The following is a 19015-nucleotide window of genomic DNA, read 5'->3' as shown; positions in this document are numbered from 1 at the left end:
TCTGCCAACAGCTCGTGGACATTTCTGCAAGTCAGCATGCCAATTGCATGCTCTCTTAACATCTGTGGCATTGAGACAACTGCACATTGGAGTGGCCTTATTGTCTCCAGCACAATGAAGGCCTAGCAACCTGTTTTTACTTAACCTTAACTAGGCAAGTCTTAAGAATGTTCTTAACCCACTGTTCCTAGGCCATTAACTGCCTTGTTCAGGGGCAGAACAACAGATGTTTACCTTGTCAGCTTGGGGATTTGATCTAGTTGGTTACTAGGCTACCTGCCGGCCCAGGTGTAATGTAATGATTGTGCTGTTTAGTCAGCTTTTATATGCCACACCTGGATGGATTTTCTTGACAAAGGAGAAATGCTCAATAACAGGGATATAAACATGAGAGCAATAAGCTTTGTGCATATGGAACATTTCTGGGATATTTTATTTCAGCTCACGAAACATGACCAACACATTACATGTTGCATTTATTTTTCAGAATTTATAAAAGTAGACAATTTTAAGCATTTGTCTGCACACAATATCCAAGTGCAGTTGAAAGATTTAATTTCTGGTTAGTTTTGCCACCAACTTTGGAAATAGGGTGGAATTATGTTTTGGAAAAGCACAAGTGCAGCTGATTCATTAAAGTTAGAAATACCTGTGTGTTTAAAAAAAAAAAAAAAAAAGTCAGTGTTTGCAGAGCCTTTGACTGCAGAGTATCTAGTGGAGTCTAAATCCAACCTTCGATAGATGAAGCTTTGGTTCGGGATGATCTTAAGTAATGATAGACATCTCCTCCCTCTCCCGGCTCTCTGACAGTGTTTGCACAATGTTCTCCAAGTACCTGCGGAACCCCTGCCGCACATCCTCAGGATCTTCCTCCAGGTTAGAGTGACTCAATGGTAACCTGTTCAAATGCGAAGCTACACACACGACAACATGTCAAAGAAATGCAACTGATAGTCCTCATTAGGTATAAATTGAAAAGCAGTGGTGTATGGCCTGTCTGAAGGCCCAGTGCAGTCAAATGTGATTGGGTTGGAAAACAGAAACATTTAGTTTTAGTGTAAGGGTTGTTTGAAAAGAGCCTGAAATGTCCACCTGTTTTGGTGGGATGGAGTTTTGGCCTTCCTGGTGACATCACCGGGTGGTATAAGTTAATATACCAATAGGATTTTCAAACCTCTCAATAACAGCTAGTTCGGGTTACATATCACTCCCATTAGGCTCATCCAATTAGGTCCCTCAGACCACTCCTACACAGCCCTAGCAAATGTCTTGCTTGAGCATTAGCTATTTGTTAAGAAGCTACTTTTACCATTTTATTTGGAAAAACAGTAAGGTACTTAATTGTTGGGCCTTAAATGGCATGTACTCACATAAGGTTGCTTTAGCAGCGGGGGCATTGGAAATATTGAAATGTCATTCAAAGGAAAGATGCTCCTACAGTGCACAAGAAAAAGATACAATGTAACAAGCTTGTTGATAATTAGTCCTACCTAGGTTGGGTCGTCCATTATCTACTCCACTGCCAGGCTTGTGGTGTGCCATCAGTAGACACTGCCTGTCCTGTAGCCCCTGTGAGGAGATGAACATGGAGTACCATGTCTCTACTTCCGTTAGGTGGCGTGGCATGTCTGGGTTGAACACTATCACCACACCATTGGAGTCTTTTATCAATGCTGGCCAGCACGACTCAAACCTGCATCGGAAATGACAATTTGGAAGAATTGTAGCTTTGATTAGATTGACATAACTGCAATGCAGTACTCATTGCTGTGAATGGTGATGGACAGAATAGTAAATTACACTACTGAAATGGTTATTTGACTAATTCTGTTGAGCAAATTTCTGTGTTCGGTGTACAGTTCAGCTGTGAAATTAGTTTGAAACATGTTTGAAAAATCACTATTGGTCCTTACTTGAAATCTCCAGCACAGTCCCAAAGTTCCACCTCACATGTCAAGGATTTGTCCCCACTTCCCTCATACTGAGATTCAAACTCCAGTATCCTTGGAACAACATAATGGTTAAATGGTGCACAAGCCATCATTTGGAGTTGTAGACATCCGCTACTAAGCTTTTGCTGATTGACAAATCTGATGCTGGAACTGGGAGATATGAGTCCTCAATTTACCTGACACCTTGAGTAGGACAGTATTCCCCTTCCTACTGTCTCCACGGTGTCGGAGAGAAAGTTGGCTAGAACTGTTTTTCCAGACTGAAACACAACGGAAGATCTGTTTCATCAATTTTCACTGGAGAGATAAATGCCAATATCTTTCATTTACAACCCATCTGATCTAGCCTGGTCTCACATCTGTTTGTACTCTTGCCAACTCCATTGCTGTAAATGCCAAGTGAGTGTTTGGAATGCAAATTCCATAAGGAGTAGTCAAAGAGCAGAAACAGACACCATGATACATATCGTACCCAATGAATCCAAACAATTAATCATTGCTAGCCAGCCGCAAAATAAATAACTAATGTGTAAATAGCTCTTTCGTCTTACCTCACTTGGTCCAATTAAAAGCAGTTTTGCTTTGAACATCTCCCCTTCACTTGTGTTGATAGCTTGTCCAGATTAACGTTAGCTAGCTGCTAGGCGTTGCTGGCTGAACAAATCTGCTAACGTTAGCTAATTATCAGTACCAAGTTGCTAAATGCAAGCTACTCAACAATGAAAAAGGTATATAACTATATTTTAAAACAATAACCTAACTTTCTTCTGATTCCAATACTTTATAGTTCTAGCACAATATATAGCTAACACATGCAACGTAAAACATCCCTTGCTAAATAGCTAGTGATGACGTGTGTAAACATATTCGTCATCTCTATGGTTTCCAAGGCAGACGGGTGGCCCCAGGGTTGCCAGGTAATAAGAGCAACGACCACTCAAAACCAGCGAACAAATCCTGAATCTAGCACTTTTTTCTGGAGCAAGAGTAGATGACACATTTATCCAATAAACCTTTTTCCATAACGTTATCGAGCGACGTAATATCGACGTAATTTGTAACGACGTCTCCGTCAAATAATTATTATTGCCAGTTAAACATGAAATTAAAGGAATTTGTCTATGCCACAAGACAATAAGATCATTCAACCTTATTACTCCCCAGACCATTTTCCATTAATGGATGTCGATTTAAAGTGGAATTGACAGCGTTTCAGCACATGAAATCTGACCATATACACCCCCGGGAATAATATGCCACTTTTCTTTTTCTATTTTTCTGACAAGCAGTCTTTTTTATTGTCATAAATTCATAGAATCAAATCAAATTGTATTGTTCTAATGTGCCGAATACAACAGGTGTAGGCTTTACAGTGAAATCCATTAACTAACAATGCAGTTTTAAGAAAAAAAAGTATTAAGAATGTGTTTACTAAATAAACTGAAGTAAACAATAAATAAACACAAATACAATTTAAAAGAATAAAATAGAATGTTTGGGAATTACGTATTCTATTTTAGAACCACTTCATATAGGGTCTATGTTTTCTTTTTTTTTGTCTTTAAAAAAATCAATATACAGATCAACATTTTACATTCTTACATCATACAAAACAGAATGCAGGTATTAACGAGAAAATACTGGAACAAAAAAATAATATAAAAAAAGAAAACAATTCTAGTGCAATTGTAATCACTCTGAAAAAATCTTATTGTCGTGATTTGGGAAAATGTTATTCTTGCTATTGTTCACTAGGGTTAATGTTTTAATAAAATGGTTAAATTACATTTTTTAAATTGTAATTTTGATATAGAATGTTGGGTTTTTTGTTTGTGTATGAAGTATTTGTCAACAAGAATAAAAAAATTCACAATAATTTCAGTGGTCTTGTTATCATTGAAATAGTAACATATTATATATTTTTATATCTTACAAGCATTTCACTACACTCGCATTAACATCTGCTAACCATCTGTATGTGACAAATAAAATTTGATTTGATGTCAAAAACATAGGTAGTGTTCATAATGGTAAATAAGTACTTTGCAAGGTTTCCCCAAAATCCTGACACAAATTTACATTCAAAGAACAATTGAGACAGATTCTCACCTTCTTTTTCACAGAAAATGCAGATATCATTCATAGGCACAAATTTGGAAATCATATGGATATATGGATATATCGTATGTAAAATTTTGAAGTGCACTTCCTTAACTTTGTTTGGTATACAATATTTGTAAGGCCTTAACCATGCATTTTTCCAGACAATGTCAGTAATGAGTATGTTCCAGAAAAACTTTCCTCTCGGTGTAAGTTGGTTTTGTGAATGAAGAATTTGTCTTATATATTTATTACAACAAGATTTCTCAAGTAAGCCTACGCCTTCCGATCTGAGTTCTGGATAAAATTTGTGATCATTACCAAAGCTAAGATGAGTTTTCATTAGTGTAGTTAGAACACTGGGTACGGCTTTGATCACAGAAATAAACTATCCGAAAGGTATTGGAAACTCTTTCAATGCTATAAATTGTTCATATGTGAGAATATTACCCTTGTTGTCGAAAACATCAAGAACAAAGTTAATATTCCTCTCATGCCAGCTGTGGTAGAACAATGACTTACTCCTTACAGTTATGTCTGAATTATTCCATAACAGAGCTTTATGTGGGGAAGAATTTTGCAGGAAACTTTAATGGCCTGAAAATTTTCCAGGCCATTAAAGCTTGTTGGTGAAACCTAGCCAATTTAGCAGGTAATCTTTCAGGAATATAATTACATTCCAGTAAAAATTTAAGACCTCCCAACTTATTAAACACATTATTTGTAATGAAATACCATATTGAATCAGTATTGATCAAACATCTTTTTCAACCTTTATCTTGAAAGTGTTATGTATGTCAACAAAATCCAACACTTCTAGACCGCCTTCAGCTCTTTTGTTAGAAAGGACTGACTTTTCAGTTTGTGAGACTTATTTTTCAAAATGAAGTCAAGAAAGGTCTTACTGATCTTTTTTACAAGTAGCAGTATTTACCCATAACGATAATGAGGGGTACACAAAACGAGACAGTAGTACTCTCCAAGTGTAGAAAGATCTCTTTGTAGCCAATAGTATCATCAGCCAGTTTCTTTGTTAAAAATGGTTAAGCCATACAAATTTGCATTATTCAGAATATCTAGAGATAGAAGTTCCATAACCAAAATGAATAAAAATGGCGAAATTGGGCATCCCCTGTCGTACACTTCTGTTGATACTGAATATTTTGGAAGTATTAAGGTTTAGTAACACAGAACTATTTATTTCTTTGTAAAACATGCAAATTACATTGATAAAATGTTCAACAAATCCAAAAAGTTTGAGACCTAAAGAGAAATTCATGTTCAATTGTGTCAAAGGCTTTACAGGAGTCCAAAAATAAGACAACCACATCTGAGTCAATTGCATCTGAATAATCTATAAGGTCCAAGACTAAACGAATGTTTGAGCTTATGTGACGGCCCTTCATAAATCCTGTTTGAGTCTAATTTATAATGGTATCTATTTCTTTCTTTAATCTTTTGGCATAAACTAGAGCAATCAATGTGTAATCAATATGTAATATAGTAATTGGTCTTCAATTGTCAATGAGAGAAGGGTCTTTATCGGGCTTCAGAATCAATGAAATAAGGCCCTGTTTCATAGTGGAGACAATTTTCCTGCTTTTAATGCAATCTTGAAACATATAAAAAATCGGGTCTTGTAGTAAAAAAAAAAATGTCACCTTTTATTTAACCAGGTAGGCTAGTTGAGAACAAGTTCTCATTTGCAACTGCGACCTGCACAAGATAAAGCAAAGCAAACATACAATCAATAATACAGTAGAAAAATCTATATACAGCATGTGCAAATGAGGTAGGATAAGATGCAATGGATAAGATGCAATAGAACTCCCAAAACTGTCCATAGAATTCAGAGCCTCTCTAATTTCTTCAATTGACACAGGTGAATCGCAAACTGAGTGGAAATCATCCTCAATTAAAGGGACATAATTCTGAATGTGGCAAATATAGCTTTCACAACCATCTTCCTGAAATTGAGAGCTGTAAAGTTTTTTATAAAAGGAATTGACAAATGATGATATTGTAATGGGATCTTTGCATAAAACATCGTTAATTTTGAGTGCAGTTATAGATTTTCTTTTGTAGTTTTCTCTTTTCAAGTGCAAAAAAGTAACTAGTGTTTCTTTCCCCCTCTTCAGTCCATTTAGCTCTTGACCTTACAAAGGCACCCTTTGCCAGATCCGTGTAAAGCTGTTCTAATTCTAGTTGTAAAGACTTGAATACAGACTCCTCTTCTTCAGATAGATTATCTTTATTTAGAAAACTACCAAGCTTGCTCATTTTCTCCTTGTCTCCAAGGTTCTTTAATTGCATCAGCTCTTTGGCGCATTTAATGGCTACCACTCTGACTTTATATATGAAAAATTCCCATCTACTTACATGACCCAAGTATTTTCTTCCAAAAATATCTTTAGCTAATGATTTGATGTTTTCAATGAGAGTAGTATCTTTAAGAAGTGTGTTTAATTTCCAATATCCTCGAGTACCTTTTGATTTTTTAGTATCTTGTAAATTCTAGGAAATCAAGTGACGATCAGAAAAGGGAGCCAACTGATGAGCTACATCTATAACAAAGGGGAAATTAGGAATACATCTATTCTATATTTACGTGACATAGATTTGTTGGTCCAGGTATAACCCTGTGCATCCGGATTGAAATAATGCCAGGCATCCTTAACACAGAGATCCTTGCATGATGTAGTGATAATATTGCTATTCTGAGGGCTTTGACTCGTTCTAGGAGGAAAATGATCAGCAGATGCATCAGGTGTTTCGTTAAAATCCCCTGAAATAATTAGAAAAGCCTCTGAGTATTTGTTGCTTAAATCCTGTACTTTCTTGGTAAAATTGGTCTTATTGGGAGCATGTGAGCTATGACCGTATACATTACAAATGATAAAAACAGCATTGTCAAGTTTAACAGTTACTATGACCCATCTCCGGTCTTGTGAAGATGTAGATTCTAGAACGTCACCATTAAAATTGTGAATAAGTATCAAAACACCAGCAGATTTTTTTCATTTTACCAGGCAAGTCAGTTAAGAACAAATTCTTATTTTCAATGACGACCTAGGAACAGTGGGTTAACTGCCTATTCAGGAGCAGAAAGACAGATTTGTACCTTGTCCGCTTGGGGATTTGAACTTGCAACCTTTTGGTTACTAGTCCAACGCTCTAGGCTACCCTGCCGACCCAGAATGATTTGATCCATGACTGAAATAGACCATATCTTCCCATGTAAGGTCTATGTTTCGTGTAGACGTACCCTAAGTGTGACGTTTTGATAACAGCGCAAATCTATCTCGGACAAATTAACTTGTGTCAACATATTTTCCTATAAATAACGTTAGACTTGAGTGAGCTAGCCAGCTCCACTTTCAAGTGGTGACATGCTAGCTAGCATTAGCCCACCAGAGATGCATTTAATTTGCTTAGATAGATAACTCACCGTTCGTGTAGTTAGACTTGATTAACTAACATTAGGCCAGCACCATGGCAAGGATAGTTGGTTAGCTAGCATGTCACCACTTAGAAAAGGCTGACTACACAAACAGTGAGGTAATGTTAACTGCCTGGCTAAATATCGCCTTGTAGTTAGGAACCTTGGTTGGCTAGTTAGCCACATTAGCTAAAGTTGGCTAGCTAGTTTACAAAACTACGTAATGTTTTTACAAAATAGAAATGGTTGTACATGACTTGTAGCCTGGTGGTTAGAGTGTTGGACTAGTAACCGGAAGGTTGCAAGTTCAAACCCTCGAGCTGACGTTCTGCCCCTGAACAGGCAGTCACTGAAAATAAGAATTTGTTCATAACTGATTTGCCCAGTTAAATAAAGATAAAATAAAAAATGGCCTGTGAAGTCAGTTAGAAATGTCAGCAGAGATGGAAATTAAGCTAGCCCAAGGCTAGTACTTTTCAGATTCTGCTAGTAGATAATGTGACACACTAACCTGACACAGCAGTGACATTTTGCCTTTACAAACCACAGATTAGGACCTGAATGTAGAAATCGTCTGCTGGCCATTGCCCAAAATCCTTATTTACTACATCCCTGCATGTCGATTGCTTTCAGACGATCCCCCTTCTTAACTGACTTGCCTAGTTAAATAAAGGTAAAATAAACTGTTGATCTCCAATGACCTTAAGGCTGAGGGTTTTAACTTTCGTCTTGAGAATTAGAATCAGAAGTACAGTCATATAGCTCATCACAATACTTTGCCTCTTCAGACAATTAGTACCCTAGACTGTCCTGATCTAGTTGATCATCCCAGATAATTCCTCCAGCCCAGTAGAAATGTCCCATCCACATAGTAGGATTTTAGATCTGCAGATAGACAAAAGCCCAGTCTATTTTTACCCTTACTATAGGCAAGTCTGTGTGTTATGGTATTTTAATATAGATGTTACCATTTAGGTAATCAACTTTTGCTAGCAAAGTTTTTTTTTTTTTTCATCTTTCAGATGGGAAGACCGGAAACCCAGTGACAACACTCGGGTCTGGCCCTCTATTTTCTAGAAAATGTAGCTCATCCACCATGGCAGAAGAGGAAGATTCAGACTGTTGATTGGGGAAACGAGAACAGACGATGAAAGTTGAGTGTTGAGGGACCACTTGAATTTTTAGATGCATTGACATTTTGACTTTGTCCTTTTCCCATGTTTTAAACATGAGGCGTGACATGCAGAACAGGCTCACCCCACGAGAAGCTGTGCATGATTAATTCCACCCTCAGCAAGGAGACCTGAGGGTACTCTCACTCTGGGGGTAAGACAACATTTAAGCATCACAGATATACATTTCCACTGTGCCCATGATGAAATGCACTGTGAATTGTGTTGTAGTACTGAATGAAACTGAGGAGATGCACTCAAACCAGACTTTGTGATTGAACTTACGTTAACTACATTTCTTTAGTTGGCTGCTTTGAGTAACAATCTTCATTCATTATTGACTTGTTTTTCAACAATGTCAGGTACAGGCAGAGGTGACTGGGTCCTTAAGCAAGTAAGACACGGGTAAGAAATAATTTGAACATCACAGTTATAAATGTTCACCGTGCCCATGATCAAGTTAACTACATTACTTTAGTTGGCTGCTTTGGGCAAAACGTGCTTGTAATATAACCTATTCTGTGAGCCTAGTGTGTGTATATGAACTATGTGGAATATTTTTGGACCATTAAAACAGGTACTGTCAGGAGGAGGAGTCTGTCAGAGGTTGTCACACTGGATGGGGATGAGAAGAAGCAGACACAAATAGGTGTTGTCAGCCACAAAACTTTAACAAAGAAGAAGAAGCCTATGAGCAGAGAACACTTGACAAACATTTGTCTTGAAGTAGAGTTACATAAATCATTGTGGTGTTAAAACTAAACTTGAAGCTGCTTCATTGGGCATGTTGTTTATATGGATTAAACATATGTTTGAGTTGATAAATACACAGGAATATGAAGCAAATACACTGGAATGAAGCAAATAATCTCCTAGTTGACTTAAACAGGCCATGTTAGCATTAAGTCCTTAAACAGCTTATGTAACTTTAACATCAAACAGATTCTCCTCAAGAAAAATGCCTCATTTGATTTGACAGCTCACAAACTAATCAGTCATTTAATGTAAAATAATGATGATGATAATATAAACAATTTGTACTATAATTAGCCACAACTGAAGTTCCCCTTGGGGAAAAAATGTCATTATTCTATTAAATAAAAAATTAAGGGTACACTCAGCCTTGGGTTTGCCTTGAAAATAAATTGCAAGTTGATTACATCTTAGACAGATTAGGTCAAAGGCACACAAATATCAAGTCAAAGTTTATTGGTCATGTACACACATTTACAGATGTTATCGCAGGAACAGCGAAATGTTTCTAGCTTTAACAGTGCAGTAATACCCACATCAATAAAAACATTTAAACCCAATACACACATAATCACAAAAAATAATATAGAAATTAAGAAATATCAGAATGAGCAATGTCAGAGACCGGAAAATACTGCATATGGTATATATATATATATATATGCAGTATATATGCTATATATATATAAAAGAATCATGAGTGTCATCCCCATCGAACACCTTTGGGATGAATTGGAATGCAGCAATATTCCAACATCTAGTGGAAAGCCTTCCCAGAAGAGTGGAGGCTGTTAAAGCAGCAACTACATATTAATGCCCATGATTTTGGAATGAGATGTTCGACGAGCATGTGTCCACATACTATTGGTCAGCGTTGTGCAGGCCAGTGAAGTTCTTCCACACCGATCTCGACAAACCATTTCTGTAAGGACCTCGCTTTGTGCACGGAGTGCATTGTCATCCTGAAACAGGAAAGGGCCTTCTCCAAACTGTTGCTGCAAAGTTGGAAGCACAGAATCATCTAGAATGGCATTGTTTGCTGTAGCGTTAAGATTTCCCTTCACTGGAACTAAAGGGCCTAGCCCCAACCATGAAAAACAGCCCCAGACTATTATTCCTCCTCCACCAAACTTTACAGCTGGCACTATGACTTGGGGCAGGTATCGTTCTCCTGGCATCCGCCAAACCCAAATTAGTCTGTTGGACTGCCAGATGGTGAAGCGTGATTCATCACTCCAGAGAATGCGTTTCCACTGCTCCAAAGTCCAATGGCGGCAAGCTTTACACCACTCCAGCTGATGCTTGGCATTGCGCATCATGATTTTAGGCTGCTTGGCCATGAAAACCAATTCACGAAGCTCCTGACAAACAGTTCTTGTGCTGACTTTGCTTCCAGAGGCAGTTTGGAACTTCAGCAATTGAGTGTTGCAACTGAGGACAGACGTTTTTTTACGCACTACGCGCTTCAGCACTCGGTCCCATTCTGTGAGCTTGTGTGGCCTACCACTTTGCGGCTGAGCCCTTGTTGCTTCTAGATGTTTCCACTTCACAATAGCACCACTTAGCGTTGACCGGGGCAGCTCTAGCAGTGCATACATTTGACAAACTGACTTACAAAGGTGGCATCCTTTGACGGTGCCACGTTGAAAGTCACTGAACTCTTCAGTTCTATTCTACTGCCAATGTTTGTTTATGGTGGAGAATGCATGGCTGTGTACTCAATTTTATACACCTGTCAGCAACAAGTGTGGCTGAAATAGCCTAATCTACAAATGTTGAACTTTTGTGTGTGTGTATGAGTAGTCATTTCATCTTTATTAAAAATAGTTATTCTTGTCATAAAAAGCTAACTGTAACATACAGTACAAACACATTTAGTTGGCCATGTAGATACTAGTTTTTCAAAATACCATTAGATAAGGAATACTTGGTCAGAAAGGTTATATGTTTACATACAATGTAATTATTACGACCTCTGCTCATTCAAATGTTTAGAAAATTCATAAAATAGAACTCTTGGATAGAGCAATGTGGCACAGTCAGTCTCAAAGAAAAACAAAAACAAATGACAAATGATGCTTAGCGAACGGTGTGAAAAATAAACCAAAACGTCCTTTAAAAAACTGTGATTATATTTTTCACCAAGGAATAAGAGGCACATGTCAGTGTTCATTTGAGTTGACAGATCTTGACCGAGGTTCCAACTCCAAAGCCGGGATAGAGGGGCTCCACAAACATGGTTTCGAACCTGTGCAGGAGAGTCATGTGGTTGCCTATACTGAAGAAGGCCAGGACCCCTGCCGAGTGGTCTAGGTAGACCCCTATCCTCGGTGAATGGGGAGCATTGATGGCTTTATCTGCCCTGTTGTGCCAGGCTGAGTACCCTGTATCAGAACACAGCAGGCTCCAAGACTTATCATTATAGCCCAGCAGACACAGTGATCCTTTCCCCTTGCGGCTGATTCCCTTATAGGCCACCCCCATGGAGAACTCCCCGCTCCACTCGATCTCCCAGTAGAAGCGGCCACCAGACAGGGCCTCACGGCACAGCACTTGCGCGAAGCTGTCAAACCTTTCCGGGGTGTCAGAGTAGGGCTGGAGGTCCCTGGTTCGGATCACCTTTCTGCTGCTCTCCGACAGGTGTAGTTCCTTGTAGGCTGTGCTGGGGTCCAGTCTCAGCTGGCAGAAGTCTGGGGGAGGGGTGTGAAATGGGTCAACATTAGTGTTGTTCTGTGATACAGGTTTGAGTCAACAGGCTTAAACCTGGTTTGTACTATCTTGCCAACTCCTATGGTCATTGTAGGCGTTGGTAAGAAAGCACAAACATATCTGGAAACAGGTTTGAAAGTAGGTGTTAATTGAACATATATGTACTTACATTTCAGAAACTCTGATCTGGTCTTGGGCTCTGGTGGAGGAGGGCTGTCCACTGTTATGACGTCTATGACTAGAAGGTGAAAATAGAAGACAATGTCTCAATGTCTATTCAAATCCACAGCACTGAATTTCTTCATAGGCCTTCACCTCCCAAACTATTACATTTTTTGTTATCTAACTTTACACAACGAACAAACATCATATATACAGTACACTGATCACAAGACTCACCTCTGCTGCTTTTCTCTCTCTTTTCTGTCGTATAAACAGGGACCTCGTTCACTGTGAGGGGCAATATAAAAAGGTAGTCAGCAAAACATTGTGTCTTGGCTACTGTTAACAGAATTTCAGATATGCTGTGTATTGTTTTTAGATATAAAACAAATGATGGTCAGTTAGATACTGGTTGTACAGTGCCTTGCGAAAGTATTCGGCCCCCTTGAACTTTGCGACCTTTTGCCACATTTCAGGCTTCAAACAGATATAAAACTGTATTTTTTTGTGAAGAATCAACAACAAGTGGGACACAATCATGAAGTGGAGCGACATTTATTGGATATTTCAATCTTTTTTTTCAAACTTTAACAAATCAAAAACTTAAAAATTGGACGTGCAAAATTATTCAGCCCCTTAAGTTAATACTTTGTAGCGCCACCCACCCTGCGATTACAGCTGTAAGTCGCTTGGGGTATGTCTATCACTTTTGCATGTCGAGAGACTGACATTGTTTCCCATTCCTCCTTGCAAAACAGCTCGAGCTCAGTGAGGTTGGATGGAGAGCATTTGTGAACAGCAGTTTTCAGTTCTTTCCACAGATTCTCGATTGGATTCAGGTCTGGACTTTGACTTGGCCATTCTAACACCTGGATATGTTTATTTTTTAACCATTCCATTGTAGATTTTGCTTTATGTTTTGGATCATTGTCTTGTTGGAAGACAAATCTCAGTCCCAGTCTCAGGTCTTTTGCAGACTCCATCAGGTTTTCTTCCAGAATGGTCCTGTATTTGGCTCCATCCATCTTCTTATCAATTTGAACCATCTTCCCTGTCCCTGATGAAGAAAAGCAGGCCCAAACCATGATGCTGCCACCACCATGTTTGACAGTGGGGATGGTGTGTTTAGGGTGATGAGCTGTGTTGCTTTTACGCCAAAACATAACGTTTTGCATTGTTGCCAAAAAGTTCAATTTTGGTTTCATCTGAACAGAGCACCTTCTTCCACATGTTTGGTATGTCTCCCAGGTGGCTTGTGGCAAACTTTAAACGACACTTTTTATGGATATCTTTAAGAAATGGCTTTCTTCTTGCCACTCTTCCATAAAGGCCAGATGTGTGCAATATACGACCGATTGTTGTCCTATGGACAGAGTCTCCCACCTCAGCTGTAGATCTCTGCAGTCCATCCAGAGTGGTCATGGGCCTCTTGGCTGCATCTCTGATCAGTCTTCTCCTTGTATGAGCTGAAAGTTTAGAGGGACGGCCAGGTCTTGGTAGATTTGCAGTGGTCTGATACTCCTTCCATTTCAATATTATCACTTGCACAGTGCTCCTTGGGATGTTTAAAGCTTGGGAAATCTTTTTGTATCCAAATCCGGCTTTAAACTTCTTCACAACAGTATCTCTGACCTGCCTGGTGTGTTCCTTGTTCTTCATGATGTTCTCTGCGCTTTTAACGGACCTCTGAGACTATCACAGTGCAGGTGCATTTATATGGAGACTTGATTACACACAGGTGGATTGTATTTATCATCATTAGTCATTTAGGTCGACATTGGATCATTCAGAGATCCTCACTGAACTTCTGGAGAGAGTTTTCTGCCTGAAAGTAAAGGGGCTGAAAAGTTTTGCACACCCAATTTTTCAGTTTTTGATTTGTTAAAAAAGTTTGAAATATCCAATAAATGTCGTTCCACTTCATGATTGTGTCCCACTTGTTGTGGATTCTTCACAAAAAAATACAGTTTTATATCTTTGTTTGAAGCCTGAAATGTGGCAAAAGGTCCCAAAGTTCAAGGGGGACGAATACTTTCGCAAGGCACTGTATATGTTCTAGTCTCACAGGTCAGACAATTGCTTCTGAAATAGGACACGGGAAAGACTGGAAACGGGGGCTATGTATGTTGTTTTGACCTGACTTGGAGATCTTCACAAGTTCCTCTCTACCCAGCTCCTCCAGACGATCCTTGATCTCTGCCACGGCTTTCCTGGCTGCGCTGAACGAGAAGTCTGGGTTCACCGACACTCTGGGGATAAAGCCATCATCCGTGGGAGTACACAGATAGTTGAAGTTCTGTATAAAAATAATAATGAGTGTCATCAAATAAGCATGTTCAAGGACCAACAATGAACGAGCAGCAGAGGAACATATTGTAGAGATCCATGACTTTGATTGCTGCTTAATATCATTGCAACATTGAACCATTTATAGATTGAATTTTCTTGCACTTTACAATTTAGTGGACATCCACTGACCACTATAAGTGAATGTACTGTATGTACTACAGAATATTCAGAACATACCGTATGTAATTGTATATAGTCCTCTCAGTCTCACCTGTAGGAAGTGGATGTGGTCCTCAGTGCTGTACAGCTGTTTGAGTCCAGTCTCCTTCTTCTTCAGCTCATCTATCTCCTGCTCCAGCCTCTCCACCAGCCCCTCAGCCTGGTTGAATGCAGCCTTCTCGTTGATGCCAATCATTTTTGTCACCTCTGACCTCATTCTCTCGATGGAGCGGATCATATCCTCAAACATCTTCTCACTCTCCGCCATGGCCCTCCGGGCTGAGCTCTGGACAACAAAGTTAATGATTAATTTATCTCAGGTCAAGAGGCCTATACACATAAGTTAGTTGTACATTTCTAGACAAGACACAGTCATCATTGATACATCGTGAGTTACAGGCTGCCATGCAGAAGGTCATCGCACATTAATTTGATCTACATTTCTCTGCTTTAATTGGGAATCAGGAATGTAGTTTAACAAGAAAATTATATCTAACATTATTTTAAACATTGAACATGACAGAGCAGTTATGAGTTAGTGTATGAAATAGACAATCCCCAGACAATGTTTTCAAGACATTTTCTCCTTACCTTTAGTGAGTCCACTGCTGTTCTCAGTTCCTCCAGCTCCTTCACCCTGTCCTGACATTTCTGTCTGATCTCAGCTTGAGCAACTCCCAGGAGTTTCTGTTGAGGTGACACCACAGAATCATCAACACAATGCCTCTTACAAGTGAGTCACAAGCGGCACCTTAATTGGGGAGGACAGGCTCATAGTAATGGCTGGAACGGAATCAATGGAATGGTATCGAACACACACGTTTTTCATGTGTTTGTTACCATTCCATTTACTCCATTCCAGGCATCATTATGAGCCCGTCCTCCATTCAGCAGCCTCCTGTGAGTGAATATTTAAGGGCCTTGCATGTCATTCAGTTCACGATTAGTATCATTAGATTTGTTATGCCTTCCAACTTGGCATTGATTATGTAATGTCACTGAATGGTTTATTTGTGGTTAACAGTGACAGTGTACAGCGTTATCTTGAGGGGCATTGCATGTGTTTATGTTATACTCTGCAATTAAAATCGAATGCTTATTTCTTATACTGTTATTAGTTAATAGGTCGTTTGTGTTTCTTTATGAAGTTAAAAAATGTATATTATGTGACAAAGATGCGATTATACTATGAGAGTAATAGTGCCTTTTTCCCATAATAAGCTTAGCTCTAAAGATCTACTTCAGAATGGGCGGCTTTACCTCCGAAGGAGGGGGAAAAAAATAACCTTGTGGAATCCTGACCATGCCAGGAATGTGAAACTACTGCTGTATGCCTGAGCCTGACTTCTAAAGAGATGTTTTAAGGTGCACACATACTGGCCTATACAGTAATGGAGGAGAGAGAGAGCTAATTCAGCCTTTACTCAAAACCTACCAGCCCATTCTTCAAGATAAGCTCAAGGAATGTGGGGAATCTGGGGAGAGGGGATAGGGGGAAGAGAGGCAGGGGAGTGTGAAAGAGAAGGAGTGAAGCCATGGGAGAGGAGAGTCAGGTTGTAAATCTGGGGATGAGAGGAACCAGTCTCCCCATTTAGCAAACAGAAAGGCTGAATTATGGCCTTTGTAAAAATCTTTTCTTCACAGTATTACGATGATGTCATAAATATTGGTGATACTAATGTAAAAGTAACACACTGTATATTAGTGTGATGTGGCCCAACTGTGGCTGTTTTAAAAACTGTAGCTTTTGACTGCCAATTCTGGCAGTCCATTCGAATAGAGACTGATTTGGACGCAGTGGCTGGTCATGGTCAGGTCAATGGTTTGTTGATCATAAATAGGACATGCGGTTAGACAAGGCCTTGATTCAGTCTCTGCATTCTGGTACAACTGCATTCCATTATCACCATCCCCACTACCAGGCTTAAACCCAGCCCCTTCCCATAGGTGGGTTTCAAAGTTCAGTCCAGGAAACTAGAGTCTCTAGTTTCTGTAATAAAATAGCCCCAAATACACCAGGCTAGAAACCCTGGGTCTGCCCTTGGTGTATTTGGGTCTTCCTGGGACTTGAGACCCCTGTTTGTAAGCCGGGAACATGGCTATCAGATTGGGAACACTGTCTCATCAAGCACAGCTGGAACACCACAAACCTTTACCACATATCAAGAACACATTCCTCGATCAAACTCACAGCTTAACAGAGAGTTGTACTTGTTTTGGATGTGTGAGTGTGCTTGCCTGACCTGCAGGAGTGGGTGGTAACGCTGGCTGGTTGGTGAGCTAGCTGGGTCAAAGTACAAACGTTGCAGAGGTGGTGGCAGTGGGTGGAGGAGTGGGGGTGGGGGTTGGGAATACTACGCGTCTGCCTAACCCCACATTCCTGTATCATCAACACGCACCACCATAATCCACTGGCCACTCACTCACATCCCTGTCCCGTATTTCCCCTCTGACTAACTACCTAGTTCTGTTCGCTCACTCCTTCTTTAGGAGGGAAGGAGGTGTTGGTGAATAAACCATTAGTCAGTTAACCTTTGAGTCAGTTCTAGAACACTCCCCTTAAAAGTGACTCACCTTCTGTGAGTACTGATTTCTGCCATATGACCGACTGAACAAGTTATTTACATTGTATGTAAAGTATCCAGATATCCTCACATCACACTTGATTTCAGTTTAAATTATTCATATTTTGATTTCAAAATACAAATCATTCTGTGAAAAATTGTAAACCTACAAGTCAAGGTCTGGGCTACTCCCATAAAACTCACAGTTAAGCCTGACACTTGGATAGAAAGAAACATGTCTCTTCTCCTTACCTGTTTCTCACTCCTCTCTGCCTCGGCTGAGACGATGTCATGTCCCTTGTGTTCGCTGACAGTACAGATGGCACAGATACACATCTGGTCAGTCCGGCAAAACAGCTCCAGGGACTTCTGGTGCTGGGGGCAGATCTTTCTGTCCAGGTTCCCCAGCTCGTCCACCAGCTTGTGCCTTTTGAATGTGGCTGACTCATAGTGGGGCTTCAGGTGCTTCTCACAGTATGAGGCCAGGCAGTTCAAGCAGGACTTAACAGCCTTGAGCTTCTTACCAGAGCAGTAGTCACAGGGCACGTCGGCAGGCCCAGCAAAGGTGTTCCCTGGGGGTGTGAGGTTCAGGTTGAGGTTGGCACCAGTCTTCTTGATCTTCTCTGCCACCTTAGTGAGCATAGTGTTGGGCCTGAGCACAGGCCTCTGGGTGAAGGTGATCTTACACTGGGGGCAGATGTAGATCCCTGTGTAGTCTGCCTCATTCCAGTAGCCGCTGATGCAGTCCATGCAGAAACTGTGTCCGCAGGGGATAGCCACGGGGTCCCTCAGCAGCCCCACACACAGTGGGCAGCTGAAGTAATCCGAAGACGTGGGATCAGCCATCGTCGCTACTCACTACACTACACAAACACTCCTCAGAACTGTAGAGAGAGAGAGAGAAAGGCAGACAGACAGAGGAATCCACAGAGGGATCTAACCAGTGCACTAGGGAGTCCGCCGTCCACAAGAGTGTGGCAGAGCCTGCCAGAGACAGGACCTACTTGTATTTCTGAATTCCAGAGGTTATTGATTGAAAGCAGGCTCTACCCCTGTGCTGCCTGAGAGAGTATGTGGAGCTCAGCCCAGTTCAGATAAACAGGTTGAGCAAAGGCTGTAGGAGACTTAAAGGGAGGGGGAGAGAGCGAGGGGGCGGGCTGAAAGGAGATTTAAAAAATAAAAAAAATGGGATAGGCTGAGGCAGGGAAAATGAATTAATTGTATCACACAGGGAGGCACTAACTGCTGCTAAATATGCCTGCATTTTTGGGGGGTTTCAGTGTTTGGTCTGATTCTATTTTTTTAACTGTATTTGACTTGATAGTGTACAAACTACACTGTAGGCTGGATCAGTTAATCATTGTTTTGTGTGCTGATCAGAGACTACGATACAGAGATAGAGATACAGCATTGTTTTCAAATATAAACATTTTTCCCATTTTCACCCTCAAACTCAACTGGACAAGTGAACAGAATTTCAGATGTCATAGGCCCTACATTAGATGCAGTTGAATAGACATAAATGCACATTTTGTGGAAGATCAGGTTTTGAAGGGGCTGGAGTCCACCCACTAAACAAACAAACCTGCTCCCACCACAAACAGGATAGGATACATTTCAAATTTCAGAGGGGATCTTTTTCTATCTTTTGTGACC

The 19015-nt window shown here is 40.1% G+C and overlaps 2 protein-coding genes across 2 annotated transcripts; both read right to left on the bottom strand.

The window, feature by feature from the left end:
* Nucleotides 1-414: 414 nt before the first annotated feature.
* On the bottom strand, nucleotides 415-3047 carry ift22 (intraflagellar transport 22 homolog (Chlamydomonas)). The gene is given in 6 exon segments (XM_046314108.1): nucleotides 415-914; nucleotides 1491-1693; nucleotides 1914-2003; nucleotides 2129-2157; nucleotides 2159-2212; nucleotides 2504-3047. Coding segments are annotated over 6 exon segments (564 nt in total). The 5' UTR covers nucleotides 2543-3047; the 3' UTR covers nucleotides 415-765.
* Nucleotides 3048-11208: 8161 nt separating this feature from the next.
* On the bottom strand, nucleotides 11209-18460 carry ftr82 (finTRIM family, member 82). The gene is made up of 7 exons (XM_046314094.1): nucleotides 17612-18460; nucleotides 15387-15482; nucleotides 14848-15081; nucleotides 14424-14583; nucleotides 12525-12575; nucleotides 12295-12363; nucleotides 11209-12106 (listed from the first exon to the last, which is right to left on the bottom strand). Exons 1-7 carry the CDS (start codon nucleotides 18203-18205, stop codon nucleotides 11586-11588), a joined length of 1725 nt encoding a protein of 574 aa, XP_046170050.1. The 5' UTR covers nucleotides 18206-18460; the 3' UTR covers nucleotides 11209-11585.
* Nucleotides 18461-19015: the final 555 nt, after the last annotated feature.

The sequence above is a fragment of the Oncorhynchus gorbuscha genome, linkage group LG02, assembly GCF_021184085.1.
Source record: "Oncorhynchus gorbuscha isolate QuinsamMale2020 ecotype Even-year linkage group LG02, OgorEven_v1.0, whole genome shotgun sequence".
Taxonomy (NCBI): domain Eukaryota; kingdom Metazoa; phylum Chordata; class Actinopteri; order Salmoniformes; family Salmonidae; genus Oncorhynchus; species Oncorhynchus gorbuscha.
Note: the sequence above shows the minus strand (reverse complement) of the source record. Positions and strands in the feature narration are given on the sequence as shown.

Coding starts and splice junctions, on each gene's coding strand:
- ftr82 (XM_046314094.1), bottom strand. CDS start 18,205: ATGGCTGATCCCACGTCTTCGGATTACTTCAGCTGCCCACTGTGTGTG. Junction 15,082..15,386: donor CAGCAGTGGACTCACTAAAG/GTAAGGAGAAAA, acceptor TTTGTTGTCCAG/AGCTCAGCCCGGAGGGCCAT. Junction 12,576..14,423: donor TGTGAAGATCTCCAAGTCAG/GTCAAAACAACA, acceptor TGCCCCTCACAG/TGAACGAGGTCCCTGTTTAT.